The sequence below is a fragment of the Lycorma delicatula genome, chromosome 6, assembly GCF_047948215.1.
Source record: "Lycorma delicatula isolate Av1 chromosome 6, ASM4794821v1, whole genome shotgun sequence".
In the NCBI taxonomy this organism is placed as follows: domain Eukaryota; kingdom Metazoa; phylum Arthropoda; class Insecta; order Hemiptera; family Fulgoridae; genus Lycorma; species Lycorma delicatula.
In genome coordinates, this window is record NC_134460.1 from 153,829,866 (window position 1) to 153,848,304 (window position 18,439).

Consider the following 18,439-nt stretch of genomic DNA (forward strand, 5'->3'; position numbering starts at 1 on the left):
CTAAGGATAAAAGTAGTGTCTTTGAAATTCTTGAACAATTTCTTGCCTTTGTTAACTGCAAAAAGACTGAAGAAGCAATAGCAGTACTGATTTAATATAATCTGCCAAAGATCATATTCCATTAAGTGATTGCCATGGTCAAAGCTATGACAATGACAGTAATATGAGTAGACAGTATAAAGGAGTACAAAGTCAACTTTTGGACAGTCCTCTGTCTCTTTTTTCAGCTTGCGCTTGCCATAGTTTGAATCTGTGTGGTGTACAAGCTGAGGATTGCTGTCCTCAGGCAATTTTTTATTTGAAATGTTAAAAAATGCTACAATATATTTAGTTCCAGCCCTCAGTGATGTGAAGTCCTGCAAAAACACATAGGTTGCACACTCCATAACATATCCTACACAAGATGGTTTTTGAGAATTGAATGTATAAAGCCATTTTCTAGCCAGTGTGTGGTTATGGCATCAATTTGGTATAAGTTGATTATATAAATAAAGGCAACTTATCGGATGATCTGTAACATTTAAGAAGCAGCTAGGAAAATATTTTATAAAAAATGCAACAAGAATTTTACAAGAATGATTAGTATCAACATGGCAACAATCTGTCCTGAAAAATGTAACATCAGGAAAAACTATCTGATGTGTCAACTGAAGTAGATTACTCCAGTCCTAAAGAATGTTTCAAACAGAGGGTGTTTTAGTTTTATGTTTTGCTAGACAGTGTGACTGCAAATATAACATGTGATACAGCTACCTGAAATATTAACAAAATCTTCAGTTTTTTATGGAAATTTCCAACTCTCTCAAAAGAAGAATTGATTCAAAAACAAACAAAATCATGAATACTTTGTTATGATAGATGAACTTATCCACTTGAAATTGATTCAGCCTGCTAACTTAAAAAATGATTTTTCTCCTACAAATGTTTTAAACACTTGGAAAAACAGAAAGTCAGAAGCATTTTTCTAAACATATGTATTGTTGCTTTTAGGCTGTTATGCACATTGCCAGAAAGGTCCTTCAGCAAGGTTTCAAAAGTGAACAACTTCCACATTCAACTCAAGATAAATTATAGAGTTTGGGGACTTGTCATGGAACCTTTTCTAGCCAGGTAACTTAACTTTAATGAACTTTTGACACGTTTGCCAAGAAAACGCAAGAAAATTAACGTAAATGTTCTAAGAACATTTTACTTAAATACTGATAATGGTCTTTGAGATTTTGGAGATAAAAATATTGTAGTGATGTGAGAATTAATTTAATTAAAATTTGATTATTATAAAGTTATTTGTGTTTTTCATTTTTTGTTTTTGAATCATTTACCAAATAAGTCTGTCATTAAAATATTATGAAGGTTCAAATTTAATTACAAAACCTACACTAGTGGTGGTAGGGCCCGTATTGTTTTGTCCCCAGGGCCTGGGATTTCTCTCCAAGGCCCTGCTGGAAATAAATGCTTTTAACCATTTTTATTTTTTGTAGAAGATGGTAAGCAGCTAATAGGAATGAAGTGATTTGACCTAGTCAATCTTACTTCAATCAGCCTTCTTCTATATCAATTTTTCCATCACCCTGACATGTATATTCACTTTAATGATTCTATCTAAAACACTTCAAAGATTTTTGTTCAATGCCTTGATTGGTTGTTACATCACTTCTTTTTACTGAAGCTCTGGTACTTGATTCAATATACTTAAGATTGCTTATGTAACCAGAGAATTTTCAGTGCTTTAGTTCATTTAATGGCATTAGCAGTGGTTTATCTCAGTCTGAACCAATATTTTAATCGAGCTGCCATGCAGTGCATTAATGTTAACATTTTGGGGTCTATGCTCAACTGAACTCATTTTTTTCAGTTTAAAAAACAGTCAACTTATTGCACAATCCTGCTGTTAGACATAAGTCTATACTACTTTTAGCCAAATTTAGCTTTCAGTTAATTTATATAGCAAAAATAGGAAAATTTATAATTGCATTAAGATTTACATATTTATCAAATGAAAGTTTGGTCCTAAAATAATTTTGTACAAATTTATTTTGTGAGAAAATGTAAAAATACTAAAAAAAAACAGATCAGCCTTTTCTGGAAGATCAGAATCTTCTAGATTTCAAAATATTTAATTTTGTTTTAAATTACCAGGTGTGTAAATATGAAACCGGAATCTGCCCATAGATGGCTCTAGCTGTCAATGTAGTTACTGTCAAACTGCATCATTAATTCCATTTTCTTCCTTTGACAGCTGACAAAGATTTTCAACTCACAACAATACAAGTTTCATACAACAGCATAGTTTTAGTTAGCGTTGAACATGTCGAATTTTGTACCAACAAACTAAGATTTGCGGACAGCATTGATTTTCTGTTACCATTTAAAGAAAACTGCTGCAGAAACACATCGAATGCTTGTTGAATCTTACAGTGACTATGCTCTTGGTAAATCACAGTGCTTTGAGTGGTTTACAAAATTCAAAAGTTGTGATTTTGATGTGAGAAATGAAGAATGGGGAAGACCACCGAAAAAGACAGCAAATTGCAAGCATTGTTGGATAAGGTGATGCTCAAACACAACAACTAACGGATCAATTAAATGTTGAAGCCGTCTCCATACATTTGAAAGCTATGGGAAAGATCCAGAAGGTGGGAAATGAGTTCCACATGAATTGAATGAAAGACAGCAAGAAAACCGAAACACCACTTGTTGCTCACCAGGTACAAAAGAAAGTCACTTCTTCATTGAATTGTGACAGGTGATGAAAAGTGGATATATTTTGAGAATCCTGTAAAAGATCATGAGTAACTCCAGGCGAACCATCAACATTGATTTCAAGGCCAAATCGCTATAGAAAGAAGGCTCTGAGTTAGGTGGGATCAGATAGGTGATCTATTATGAGCTGTTAAAACCTGGTGACTGAGTGCTACTGACAGCAAATGATTGATTAGAATCAAGCATTGCATGAAAAACAACCAGAATTCAAATAAGGCAACACAAAGTGATTTTGCTTCATGATAATGCACAATCACACACAACAAAACGATTGAGGCATTCAGTCGGGAAATGAATGCAGCAGCTTACTCACCAGACTTGGCTCCATCCACCTTTTGCATCGATGGGACATGCACTGGCCGAGCAGCGCTTCACTTCTTATGAAAATGGCTCTATGACTGGTTTGTCTCAAAAGAGCAACAGTTTTTTTTGGCGTGGCATTCATAAATTGTCAGAGAGATGGAAAAAATGTATAGCTACGATGGACAATATTTCTAATAAAATATTTTTTATCATTTTCATACAACAAATGTGTATTTTCTATACAAAAATTCCGGTTTCATATTTACACACCTGGTATTATTTGTTTTCACCATTTCTAATAACTTTCTTTCAATGTACCATCATAAATTCTACTAACAAAGCTACTTTTAAGTATAATTTTTTTTTTAAATGTACCATATTCATAGCCCTACAATTTCATTACAATCTGAATTGTAGTTTAAAGAAGTAAATTTACTGGTAGCACATTTCATTCATTTACTAATAGCTCAATTCAACTCTTTTCTGAATGGCAGACAAACAGAAATGAATACCTATGGTTATTACTTATGTGCAAAAATAACTTAATAGTATTTCCATAAAATGTTGGTGCACTTATAGTAAAACAGTTAGAAATATGAGTATGGTATTAAAATTTGAAATAAATGATGTAATGACGTGGTAAAAAGTGTGTTTAGTCAATTTTAATGTAAAACTCCAGTTACTGTAATATATTAATATGTTTGTAATGCAGGTTAGAAAGGTGCTCTTTAAATGCTGAGGTTACATTTTTCTCTCTGAGTTTATATGCCTTCTATGTGGGAGAAAAACTTTTAATAGATGTCATTTGTGCCTAATTCTTTAGGCATAATTCATTAGTTTAAACTAATACCCACACTGACCAAACTTGCAACAAAGTGAAAGTAGAGAGATTGTTAAAATTATATTAAAAATATATATCATTTCCCTCCCTAGATTCACTGGAAGATAATCTCTGAGTAAGAGAAGATTATGATGATGATGATGTAAAACAGTGATGATTAGATATGGAATCCATTTTATTCAGAGTAGGCTATGGAAACCCAAAGCAATGTACATGCAATATATAATAAAATGTTTTATTTTATTTTAATAATTAAGACAATTAATGAACAATTAATTTTTAATAAATTATAACAATTAATAAAATATAAATTAATCTTTAAAAACTAGAATTTATTACACCTAATTTAAACTCGAGCATATGAAGTCAACTTCCAATTATATTTTTATTTTGGTTCTGACATTCGCCATAATTCAAAATAATTCTTCTTTGATCTGAAATTTTTCCAAAAGTTTTTCTTCCACCTTTTGTTATCCAGTATAATTAATTCTCTGTCTCTATAGTGTAATCTGTTAAGATTTTCTGTTGGGGTTTTTTTATTTTGATCTTAACCTGCTTTTTAATTATGTATTATTGACAATTCATGCTGCTAGTAGTTTCCAAAATCTCTCTCAGTGTCTTCAGATCATCAGTTGTCATTCCTTCAGAATTCTCTTACAAAGATATTTTACTCAGTCTGTGTATCCGCATCAATTCTAGCAATAAAAAAGCTCTACATATATAAAAAACTTTTTATATATAAAATAACTTATCCTCAAAAGAGAATTTTTTATAATTCAAAGTTATATTTTAATAATTTAAAGTTCAGGTTTTTTATAATTTTTTACTAATCTTGTATTCAGTAATACATTTGTTTTTATATTACAGATGGCATTTCCATCATCTTCAATATTTATTAATTCTGTTTAAAATAGCAAATTTTATTTTATTGTCGTATGGATTTATTTTTTTATTATTACAATCTTTTAGTAAAAATAATAAATGCTGATAAATTAAAGTAGCGTTCTGAAAACGATTGAGGATTCAGTGTATTATAATATTTATTTATTATCCAAATTCAAAATTTTAAAGAAAAGAAAAATTTGGAGCACTACCACACCATTCTCCAATAAATTTTATTACATTTGTTAATGCAGTATTTGTTGGTGCCATTTTTGCAGCCATTGTAAGTTTGTTCCAATCTTCCTTATTTGCATAACATCCTGGTCTTTTAAACTGTACAATAGTAGAACTGCTTCCTCCTGGTAAAACTCCTAACACTGGATATCCCGTTACTACACATGCTGGGGCACCAGATGCAGCACTTTCTAAATTGTTTAATGATGACTCATATAAATTCCTGTCATCCAGTGGCAAGACCTAAAAACAAAGTTAAATATATTTATTATTTTGTGAATGTTTATTTTAATTTTAATGTAATATACAGAGTATCACAAAGTCTTCCACTACTTTCATAACTTATTCTACTTCTTAAAATAATGGAAAAAGTTCATATAACATATCTCCTAAAATGCTTTGATTGCTAGTGAAAGGTTTCGCTCGTATTTCAGCTGCCCCTGTTAGATGAGGTCATACTGAAATCTTTAGGATGTTAATTAAGGGGCAGAATTAGTGATTTCTTAAGGTTTTTGACCTCAGAAAACTAATAAGAAAGGTTCCAGAACCGTATCTGCAGTAGTTTTTGAGAAATCTGGAGTGAAAACCAATAAATTGGAGTAAAAAACTTTTTTTTATGTTTGATGTATAATAACTTTGTTAAACGGGTAATAAACACATAAAACAGTTACTACAAAATAATAAAATAATACATAAAACTGTTAAACAAAACTTCTAGAGAATACAATTTTGAACAAATTGGTTTAAGATTAATTGAATGAAATGAAGAAAAGTTATAAAAATTCAAATTTTATCTACATATAGTAAATTACTACATTTGTCTGAAAATTACTTATTTTATGTAACCAAAAATCAAATTCATTTTTGGTGATGTGAAAAATTTGTAAAAACAAAATCTACTGTTAAACATTTTTTTTTTTAAACTGAAAATTATTCAATTGTAAAATAAAAATAAATAAATGCAATTATCTAGATAATTTGTTTATCAATGACAGAAATATAATAAATGTTTAATAATTATTATTTCAAAGTTAGCAATAAAATAACAACAGCTGATCAACAATGCACAATATTGTATTAATATTTAAATCATTCTGTAAGGTACATTAAGTATATTGGGTACTGTGCTGTTGTTAGTGAAGATTTTCTGTGATTTTTTGTTTGAACATGATCGGTTTGCCACTGAAGTAATGCTGTATTTATTTACAACAGAGGAATATGCTGATACAGTATTCATTTTGTGGTGCATAATGGTAATTCTACAGCTGCTGCAGTAGAAGAATGCGAATGATCTGTACAACAAGCTGCTGCTCAATTTTACAAAAATTGTCAGTGCATGACATTTTTGTAAGCAGATCGGAGTTTCACATTCAATGATTAGTAAGACACTTAAAACAAGTTTTATTCTTATCATAAACAGCCAGTTCAACATCTATACTCATGAGACAGTCCGCTTCGCTTGGAGTTCTGTGACTGATGCAATACAAATCGACAACTCTACAAGTATGTTTTGTTTAACGATGAGGCAAATTTCACTCAAGATGGCATCAACAACTTACGCAATAGCATACATGGGCAGACATAAATCCTCATGATTTGGTGGAAGGCAATTTTCAACACCGTTTTAGTGTCAATGTATGGTGCGGCCTTCTTCACAGTCAGCTGTTTGGACCATTCATATTACCTGGTCACTTAAATGCTAAGGTCTACTTGCAGTTTCTTTAAGAAGAATGGCCTGCTTGAAGATGTTCCTCTAGCGCCAAGATGCAAAGTATACTTCCAGCAGGATGGTGTGCCTCCCAACTTATTTTGTGCCATTTCCCTGAGAATTAGATCAGTCGTGGAGGTTCACATACATTCCTGGCTACCAAGATCGCCTGATCTAACACCTTTAGATTTTTGGTCTGGAAATAGATGAAAAATATTATATACAAAACAAACATATATTCTCATGAGGAATTAATTGTGTGCACTATGGATACAGCTGAGCAACTTAAGGACTGCCCTGAAGAACTAAAAAGAGTTAGAAAATCAGTACAGAAGCATGCCAAAAAATGTGTTGAAAATGGCGAGCTGATTTTTGAAACATTTATTATAAACTGGTACACATAATGTACTTTGATCTAGTGTACTGTTTCTAAATAAAATTTGAATTTTTCTAACTTTTCTTTGTTTTATTCAACTTACAACATTTTGTTCAGATTTAAATTCTCTACAAGTTTTGTCTAAAGTTTTATGAGTTTATTATCCTTTTAACAAAGGATGTTATTTTATGTATAACATAATAAATAGGGGTTTTTATCCCCAATTTATTGGTTTTCACCCCAGATTTCTCAAAAAATCAGCAGCTACGGTCCTGGGACCTACCTTATTAGATCTTTCAGGTCAAAAACCATAAGAAATCATTATTTTCAGTACTACCTCATTTCACCAGGGAAGCTGAAATCTTGAGTGAAATCTTTCACTAGTCATAACTTGCAAATGAAGCATTTTAGGAAGTATGTTTATATGAACTTTTTCCATTATTTTCACGAGTTGAATATTTTATGAAAGTCCTGAAAGAACTTTGTGATACACGCTGTACAATATACTCAAATCCAGCATTGTCATACATTACTCCATATTATGACTGTTTCACCATCGTTTTGATATCTTATCAGATGTTTAAATGTATCTTACGTAGCATTTAAAACTTTATATGTTTTGTGCATTATACAGCCATGTACTTAAAATCAGAAGCAGGACCTTGATAAGTGCCGTAGCTCAAAGAAACCATTTGGCAACTTATTTTCACTTCCTTCATTATAACAGACATCAAAAGTAGGTTTTATAGAATAATACAAAACAGACATGACTGCTGATAGCATGACACATTGAAATTTTTTTGTCTGTAAATTCATTTCTTCTGATCAACTGGTAAATTTCAAGCTCTGCTTCCATATTTAGAGAAGGTAATCTATATTGAGCTTTATAATGAAAAATTTTATTAGATGGGAATTATAAAATAAAATATTGAAGTTGCATAAATGCAGTTATGGTGCATGTATGGAGCAGGTTCAGTTACAATGCATTTGCCTTACACTTCAAAAAGAATGCAATTTTTGGCTTGTGTCATTCATTTCATATACTTCATAAGTACTTGATTCAGTTCCTCCCTTGTGACTTAAATTGTTTCAAAATATTATGTTTTTCTTGAGGGAAATCAATATAGAAAAATTCAGTTTGTCACCAGTAGATTTTGGTGAATAAAATTTTTCATTGCTGTTATTATTATTATTATTATTAGATTAATGTTAGATTATTACTACTCATTAACACAAGATCAAAAGATGTTTCTCGGTTAATAAGTTTTATTTAATTTCTCTACTTGCTGTTCAATTATTAGTCTTGATTTATACTTCAGGTAAATTTATATCTGTTTATAAAATATCAAATTTATACATAATATCATTACATATTGATAAACATCTCTGTTGTAGGATATAAAGTGAAAAAGAATTTAATTAATAAGGCTTAATTACAATTATTAAATTTAATCTTCACCTGCTCAATATTTTGATCCATTGATACTGCTAATACCCATTCTTTAACCTCTTCATGTTCTTTTGACTCAAGGTATGGTGAAGGTGGTAGTGGTACATCAGATGGAAAATCTGTTGCAGTGAAATCAGCATGATCTAATAAATCAGGACTGTCTTCTTCCATTGCTTCTACTATATCTAAATAATGATTAAGGAATACAAATGCTTCACTTTCCCGGCCAACATTCTGAAATTAGAATTATCAAAAAAAGTAATTAAAGTAATACTTTAGTAGACATTGATACCTTATGTTTGGTTTATTAACAATCAAAGTAAATTTATTTTCTACTAGTTGTGTGAACTTCCTCTACTAAACAGAGATAGTGAATATAATACATTATTTCATAACAGAAAGAAGTACAATTTGTTGCTTCACATTACTGGTTCCAATTTTTCTTATGGTTTTGACACAGGTAAAATGTTACTCTACCACAAGGAACAATCTTGAGAAGCTCACTAAACCTCATTTAACTGACAACAATAACATCTTAAATCAGATATTTCATTTGTTTATCATAAGATCTGCTAGAGGCAGTCCCTTGCACCAAGTCCATTCTGCTCTAATTCCTGGCGAACATTTAAGTTATTCTTGATAGCTCTAATTTCCTTTTAAAACAACTATAATTTTTAATCTATTCTAGCCCCTTTTCCTTCTTCATCTACTGATCCTTCTGTGTCTGTTTTGGTATATCCCTTTTCTTTCATGTTTATTCCAACTGAATGGCTTTACTATTCTGGGTTTTTCTCCATTCTTGTTCATTTTCCTCATTACATCATTTTTTCCTCTGTCTCTGCCCATTTAATCTTCTCCAGTTTGTTTATAAATCTTAAAAACATATTATCTACATTTCAAATCCCATCAGACTTTCTTTTTTGCATTTTTAATATATCTTTTTTCACATTCTTATAAAAAAAGATTTCAAATACATTACTTCACTACAATCTTCCTCCAAGAGTAATTTTATCTTGCATATAATTGTATGAATAAATGCTTCCTTAGCTGTTGCTATTCTAAATTTCATTTCATTTTCATTTTTTGCAATCTGATCATCCCTTTACTGTTTTACATGTTTAATTTTTCCTTCTCGTGAAGATATCTTCTGTAGATATATTCTCATTATTTTTCTTTTCAGCACTCCTTTCCATTCTGTGTTCTCACCCTGTGCCACAATGTCTTCTAATTTTGGAATAATTATTGAATAAAGTGTGCTTAATCATGTAAAGTACAGGAATTTATTTTCTTTCCTTCTATTCTGATCCCTTATTTTCTTAGGTTTATTAATACTAAACAATGTCGAGGATAAGCAGCATCCTCAGACTACTCGCTTTCCTAACTCAAAACACACTCGTTTGCATCCTGTACTTTTGTAACTTGTTTCTGACTGGTAGAATTATGTAATTAATAATCTACTTTCCAGTCCTCTATCAAACTTTTTAGTATTCTCATTAGTTTATCCTATTTGACACAAATGAATGCTTTCTTGGATGTCCATAACACACACAAACACACATGTGCATGTGCATGCACAAGTGCACACACTTATTCCTTACCTTTTTCCATATACTTCTCTCAGATAGCTCTCAGCCCAATTGCATCCCTTGTGCCTTTCCCCTTCCTAAATCTGTATTATCCTTCTGTAAAAATTTGCTCCTTTTTTCTTAGTCTTCAAAATTCTCAGAGGAATCTTTGATGAATGTGAAATTAAACTTTTCTGTAATCTTAACATTTTATTCCACATGCTTTATGGTGATTGGAATTTCAATCATTTTTAAGAGACTCTTCTGGCTATATCCACCTGCTGTAGATCACATTCCACAGCTTTACAACCTGTAATCCTATTCCTTCTTCATTAAGATGCAACAGTTTCATCAGAATCTCTCCCAATCCCACAGATTTTCCATTCTTAACTCTTTTATTCCTTATGAACTTCTGATTTTAGGACGTTCTTTGTCATATTTATTTTTTATTTCAACCTGATCTTCTATAAAGAGATTGTTTCACTTTATGTTGGAGTGGTATTATTCCTCCATACTTCTTCCATCTTCTAAGTATCTTTTCCTCTTTGTATAATACTTTCCCATTTATATTGTCTTTTTTTTTATTCCATATTTCTATGTACAGTATATCTCTTTACCTACTGATGTGATTATAGAACAAATATGATCTTAATTATTAACAACAGATTATTCTCAACATCAAATAAATATATGATAGCAGTATGTCTACTTTAGTCGAGTTCTAGACGGCACTGAGTACAGACGTGTGTTCTTAGCTCTGCATTTTTATGCTTTTTGACTGGTATTTTTGGATATTTTATTGGATTTGGACATTGGAATCTTTAGTGGTATGGTTATATGGCTTTAGTGGTATGGACATATGTGTGAAATATTTTGAGTTTTGGTCACGGATTAATTAAGTTATTAGACTTTTTACCTAAAAAACAAAGTTTTGAGAGTAGTGAAGTGATTTTACAGTGCTGTCGAATTTTTGGATAACAGCGAAGGACCGTGGAATTGCTGGTAAGAGTAATAAAAAGTCAATTCATACTTGTAGAGTGAGTTAAAAAATATTCTAAATAAGTGTTTTTTAGTGTTTCAAGTCTATATATTTTACAGTCTACATATTTTAGTCTACATATTAGCTTATATAGAGTGAAAATTTTATAAGTTGAACGACAAGCTTTGTCTTGCTCGTTATGTCATTGGCAAGCTAGTAAACAAGGACTTGGAGAATTTTCACAAACTTTATAGTATACTGTCAGAATTTTTCTAGGTGTTTGGAAGCACTTTATACGGGCAATTCCTTTTCCTCTATATCTCCTACAGTTTATACAATAGAAGAAAAATTCCTTAACTTCTTTCCGAACCCAAAGATTTTTTGACCTCAGATTCCCAAATTTTTTGACCTCAGATTTCGACAGATACATTTTACTTATCCCCCGAGGCTCCCCCACAAAAAAAAAAGATTTGGGGGGCACCTGCCCGTGTGGGTTGTCGTTGGATTCGGAACCGTCCCCTGATTCCGAATCCATACAATGAGGAGACGTAGCTCACTTCCCGTGGAAGATACAGACTCCCAAGTCGCTGGGCACTCGCGGGGAAGTTCTGGAAGGAGGCAGAGCGTTACTGAGGGTACAGAAGACATGGAGACCACAACACTCAGCCAAGACAAGGCCAAATGGAAGACAATAGAGGGTAGAGGTGCCAAGAGAGCAAGAGCGGGATCGTCTGAAGAAGAGGAGGCCCCTCCTAATCTAAAAGACGTCACCTATAGATTGGGGTATAGTAGGAATTAGTGAGGTTCGGTGGGAAGAGGAAGGCGACTTTTGGTCAGGTGATTTTAGAGTAATTAACTCAGCGTCAAATAATGGGCAGGCAGGAGTAGGTTTCGTGATGAACAAGAAGATAGGGAGGAGAGTGGAGTATTTCAAAACGCATAGCGATAGAATCATTGTAATAAGGATAAAATCAAAACCTAAACCGACAACACGATTGTTAACGTCTATATGCCTACAAGCGCCCATGATGATGATGAGGTAGAGTGTGTATACGAAGAGATTGATGAAGCAATTAAACACGTAAAAGGAGATGAAAATTTAATAATAGTTGGAAATTGGAATGCAAGCATTGTAGAAGGCAAGGAAGGAAATATAGTGGGTGAATACGAGCTGGGCAAAAGGAATGAAAGAGGGGACCGACTTATAGAGTTTTGCACGAAGTATAATTTAGTAATTGCCATCACCCAATTTAAAAATCATAATAGAAGAATATACACTTGGAAAAAGCCAGGCGATACTGCAAGGTATCAGATAGATTATATCATGGTTAAGCAAAGATTTAGAAATCAACTCGTTGACTGCAAAACTTACCCTGGAGCAGACATTGATAGCGACCATAATTTGGTGATAATGAAATGTAGATTGGGGTTTAAAAACCTGAAGAAAAGGTGTCAGATGAATCGGTGGAATTTAGAGAAGCTTGAGGAAGAGGAGGTAAAGAAGATTTTTGAGGAGGACATCGCAAGAGGTCTGAGTAAAAAAGATAAGGTAGAAAATGTAGAAGAAGAATGGGAGAATGTTAAAAAGGAAATTCTTAAATCAGCAGAAGCAAACTTAGGCGGAATAAAGAGAACCGGTAGAAAACCTTGGGTTTCAGACGATATATTGCAGCTGATGGATGAACGTAGAAAATATAAGAATGCTAGTGATGAAGAAAGTAAAAGGAACTATCGGCAATTAAGAAATGCTATAAACAGGAAGTGCAAACTGGTGAAAGAAGAGTGGATTAAAGAAAAGTGTTCAGAAGTGGAAAGAGAAATGAACATTGGTAAAATAGACGGAGCATACAGGTAAGTTAAGGAAAATTTTGGGGTACATAAATTAAAATGTAATAATGTGTTAAACAAAGATGGTACACCAATATATAATACGAAAGGTAAAGTCGATAGATGGGTGGAATATATTGAAGAGTTATACGGAGGAAATGAATTAGAAAATGGTGTTATAGAGGAAGAAGAGGAAGTTGAGGAGGATGAAATGGGAGAAACAATACTGAGATCTGAATTTAAGAGAGCATTAAAAGATTTAAATGGCAGAAAGGCTCCTGGAATAGATGGAATACCTGTAGAATTACTGCGCAGTGCAGGTGAGGAAGCGATTGATAGATTATACAAACTGGTGTGTAATATTTATGAAAAAGGGGAATTTCCGTCAGACTTCAAAAAAAGTGTTATAGTTATGATACCAAAGAAAGCAGGGGCAGATAAATGTAAGAATATAGAACAATTAGTTTAACTAGTCATGCATCAAAAATCTTAACTAGAATTTTATACAGAAGAATTGAGAGGAGAGTGGAAGAAGTGTTAGGAGAAGACCAATTTGGTTTCAGGAAAAGTATAGGGACAAGGGAAGCAATTTTAGGCCTCAGATTAATAGTAGAAGGAAGATTAAAGAAAAACAAACCAACATACTTGGCGTTTATAGACCTAGAAAAGGCTTTCAATAACGTAGACTGGAATAAAATGTTCAGCATTTTAAAAAAATTAGGGTTCAAATAGAGAGATAGAAGAACAATTGCTAACATGTACAGGAACCAAACAGCAACAATAACAATTGAAGAACATAAGAAAGAAGCCCTAATAAGAAAGGGAGTCCGACAAGGATGTTCCCTATCGCTTTACTTTTCCCTATCCCGTTACTTTTTAATCTTTACATGGAACTAGCAGTTAATGATGTTAAAGAACAATTTAGATTCGGAGTAACAGTACAAGGTGAAAAGATAAAGATGCTACGATTTGCTGATGATATAGTAATTCTAGCCGAGAGTAAAAAGGATTTAGAAGAAACAATGAACGGCATAGATGAAGTCCTACGCAAAAACTATCGCATGAAAATAAACAAGAACAAAACAAAAGTAATGAAATGTAGTAGAAATAACAAAGATGGACCACTGAATGTGAAAATAGGAGGAGAAAAGATTATGGAGGTAGACGAATTTTGTTATTTGGGAGTAAAATTACTAAAGATGGACGAAGCAGGAGCGATATAAAATGCCGAATAGCACAAGCTAAACGAGCCTTCAGTAAGAAATATAATTTGTTTACATCAAAAATGAATTTAAATGTCAGGAAAAGATTTTTGAAAGTGTATGTTTGGAGTGTCGCTTTATATGGAAGTGAAATTGGACAATCGGAGTATCTGAGAAGAAAAGATTAGAAGCTTTTGAAATGCGGTGCTATAGGAGAATGTTAAAAATCAGATGGGTGGATAAAGTGACAAATGAAGAGGTATTGCGGCAAATAGATGAAGAAAGTAGCATTTGGAAAAATATAGTTAAAAGAAGAGACAGACTTATAGGCCACATACTAAGGCATCCTGGAATAGTCGCTTTAATATTGGAAGGACAGGTAGAAGGGAAAAATTGTGTAGGCAGGCCACGTTTGGAGTATGTAAAACAAATTGTTGGGGATGTAGGATGTAGAGGGTATACTGAAATGAAACGACTAGCACTAGATAGGGAATCTTGGAGAGCTGCATCAAACCAGTCAAATGACTGAAGACAAAAAAAAAAAATAGATTGGGAAATGCACTGTTGCAACTAAGACATTTGACCGGCAAGGCAAGTGCCACAGCGATAAAGACCCATGAGAGAGAACTTACAGAGATTTACAAGGAACTACAAAGGATAAGTGAGGAAGCACCTGACACGAATTCCCAGAGTACACAAACTGAGGGCTATCATAGGAATGAGATGTCGGATATGTTGGACGTTGATTTGTCAGACGAAAGACTGCCCACTCGATGGTCAACTTGGGTGATGAATCGACTCACCCAAGAAAATACATTGAAACCGGGAGATGATAACTGCATCTTCGTAGACTTGAGTGGACTGAGACCGAACAGCCAGTATGCTGGGACTACACCGGGAGCAATGGTGTTACAAGAATCTACGATCCTTGAGGAAGAGAAAATTACTACTAATGCTACAAAATATGTGGTGATTTACGACTCCAGCGAGGGTAAGGCTATGGCCTCTCACATCATAAAAGCTCTTCTTCATAAGGGTATTCTGGTTAGAAAAATTGTTATATACCTTATGAGGAAAAGTAAGACACTACCTAGAATGATACTCCCTAATCTGGGAGATCACAGTAGAGCGAGGTCGAGGTCTGCTTCAGCGAGAAGGGGAACCCCACCGGTTATAGAAAGTAAAACAGTGATAGTTAAGGCTCTGGGAAAATCTTATGCTGACCTCCTGAAGACAATGAAAGAGAAGGTCAAGGCGGAGGAAGCTGGTGAAATATTGTCTATCAAGAAGGGTAGAGATCAGCAGCTTGAAGTCAGAATAAATGGATTGCAGAAAGCGGGGGAATTTTCCTCCCTACTAAAAAATAGAGCAGAGGACCTACAAGTTAATATTAGAACAAAGGGGGACCACAGAACGGTGGTTCATGTAAAGGATATGCTGTGCGACACCAAGGAATGTGAGGTCAAGGAGGCGGTAGAAAAAGTATTGCGTACGGGGGAAAGTTTTCAGATTACAGACCTCAGGGAAGCGTATGGAAACACAATGAACGGTGGTTACCACACAAAAGAATGCAGTAAAACTTATTGCATCAAGGCTAAGAGTAGGATGGGTGTGTTGCCGGAGATACACCCGGACAGAAATCGAGAGGTGTTACCGCTGCTGGGGTACCGGGCATAGTAGAAGAGAATGTCGAGGTCCAGACCGCTCGGACCTATGCTTTAACTGTGGGAAACCTGGCCATGAAATCAGAGACTGTAAGGAGGCAACACGATGCCTGGAATGTAATAGTAAGTTGCACAGGACTGGCAGTACGAGTTGTGATAAAAGTCATGAATAGAGTGATCCTAATTAATAATAATAGAAGTCGCTTGTCTTGTGATCTGTCTGAAGAAATTGCAACAAGGTACCATGCCGACTTCTTGGTGGCCACGGAACCAAATGTGTACTTAGCGGCCAGGGGACAATGGGTGACTGACAGGAATGGGGATGTGGCCATCAGGAGGATTGCAGGCAATGTGGACTACGACCTGTATCATAGGGGTGATGATATTGTAGCCGTAGAGTTAAGCAATATAATAATAATAGGAATTTACATTAGTCCTAATTGTACTACGGAAGCCTTTAAAAATAGACTTTTTGACTTACAGCAAGTCATGACGCGCTCCTGTAAGAGAACGCTTGTCCTAGGCGATTTCAATTGTAAGACAGCGCTAGCTGGTGCGGCCTACATGAATATTAGAGGAAGAATACTAGAGGAACTGCTTGAAGCTAATGGCGCGAATTGTGTTAACGACGGGACTGCCACTTATAGCGCAAGAGGACATAATTCGAACATTGATTTGGTTATAATCGACAGTAGGATCCGTACTGACTCAATTGACTTTGAGGTCCTTAACGAAGAAACTGCTAGTGACCATAGGGCCATTTTAGTCACCCTTAGAGAGTACCCACCAGGAAGAAGACAGTTAAACATCTTCAGTAGAATGACAGAACAACAGATTCACCGCGTTACCAACAACGCAGCAAACAGAATCAAAAATTGTCCACAAATTACTCCTGAGGCGTTCCAGGATATAATTAAAGAGGAGATAGCTAAAATACCGCCGAGTAACAATAAATATCACCCGGTTTATTGGTGGTCCGCAGAGATAGAAGAGCAGAGAAAAATCATGCAACGATACAAAAGAGTAGCTCGGAGATTACGCGCTAGAAATAGAATGGAAGAAGAAGGTCGTCTTGCGATAGAGCAATACAGACAAGCTAGGAAAATACTCAACTTCCTTATCAAACAAGCTAAAAAAAAGAAATGGCTGGAGTTGTGTGAAGAGCTTAACGTAGATCCCTGGGGAAAGGCATTTAGGATAGTGACCAAACGCCTGGGAAGATACGTGCCGACATTGAGTGCTGAAATGTTGGCACGACAGGTTAAATTGCTATTTCTCAGAATAGAAGATCTCAATAGAGAGGTAATTGAGTGTCAGGTTGGCAGGTTCACTCAAAAGGAGGTTTTGGAAGCCATCATGAAATTAAAAAATAAAAAAGTCCAGGACCGGATGGCATACCTGCCGCCATCATTAAAGACCTTGCCAGGACCATACCCTGGGAATTAGTGGATGTTGCAAGTTATGGCTTACAAAACCGTAACTTTCCCAATAGTTGGAAAGAAACCAGAACTGTTTTCATTCCTAAAATAGGACCAAATCAAGAACATGTAGGATACAGACCAATCACACTAATAAATAACATGGGTAAGGTAGTCGAAAGACTACTAGAAACCCGACTCAGAGAAGAAATCGAGGAAAAAGATTGTTTACATGAGGAGCAATATGGTTTTAGAAAAGGCCGGTCTACGATAAACGCGATCGACAAAGTTAAGACCTGGGCATTAAATAGTAGAAACGACACGTGGAGAACTAGGAAAATCCCACTTATTATAATGTTGGGATATAAAAAATGCTTTTGGATCTGTTCCTTGGAAAGCCATTATCGCAGCATTACAAGCCATGAATATAAGTGATTATCTAGTCAACCAGATTAATCAATACCTTTACCATAGATTCATTGAGGTTAAAACGTTAGAAGGAAAATCCACATTTGAGATATTTGGAGGAGTTCCACAAGGATCAGTCCTTGGGCCTATACTGTGGAATATTTTTTATGACAAAATTTTTAGATTGGATTATCCCAAGGGGGTTTTTGTTGTTGGATATGCTGATGACATTGTTATCCTAGTGGAAGACAGAGAAGTTAATAACTAGAGGATAAAGGAAATCAGGCGTTACGAATAATTGATGAATGGCTGGTAGAAAGCATGCTACAGACATCCCCTAACAAATCCTGTTGTTTGATGTTTTCAGGTAGAAGACCTATTAGAAACCTCAATATAAACATTAGAGGAGAGAGAATTAAGGAGGTCAAAGAAGCAAAGTATTTAGGGGTTCTTTTGGATAAAAGCCTAAGATTTAGCAAACACGTAGAGATGATTTGTAAGAAGGTCACTCCTTTGATTAAGGCATTGAGGACTCTTTTCCAGAACCATGGTACACCGAAAATGGTAATAAGGAGACTGATAACTGCGGCTACCACGTCAGCAATTTTATATGCGGCCCCGATATGGGGAGATACAATGAATATTCAGAGAAACAAAACAAAATTAAAAAGAGTACACAGGCTTGCTTTACTGCGTGTAGCCGCAGGATACAGAACAGTGTCATACGACGCGTTGTGTATATTAACGAAGGTTATACCCATTGATTTATAAATTAAAGGAAGAACATTTAGATATAGGGGTATGTCCAAAGATGAGGTT

The 18,439-nt window shown here is 34.3% G+C and overlaps 1 protein-coding gene across 1 annotated transcript in view; it reads right to left on the bottom strand.

Annotated features, from left to right (window-relative positions):
* Positions 1–4,948: 4,948 nt before the first annotated feature.
* The window catches only part of Oseg2 (intraflagellar transport protein Oseg2), a 118,371-nt gene continuing 104,880 nt past the window's right edge, over positions 4,949–18,439 (bottom strand). Inside the window, exons 29-30 of the mRNA XM_075369696.1 lie at positions 8,567–8,791; positions 4,949–5,266 (exon numbers count right to left, since the gene is read on the bottom strand). Of these exons, the coding sequence (XP_075225811.1) occupies positions 4,973–5,266; positions 8,567–8,791 (519 nt within the window). The 3' untranslated portion in view covers positions 4,949–4,972. The remainder of the gene's footprint in view (positions 5,267–8,566; positions 8,792–18,439) is intronic.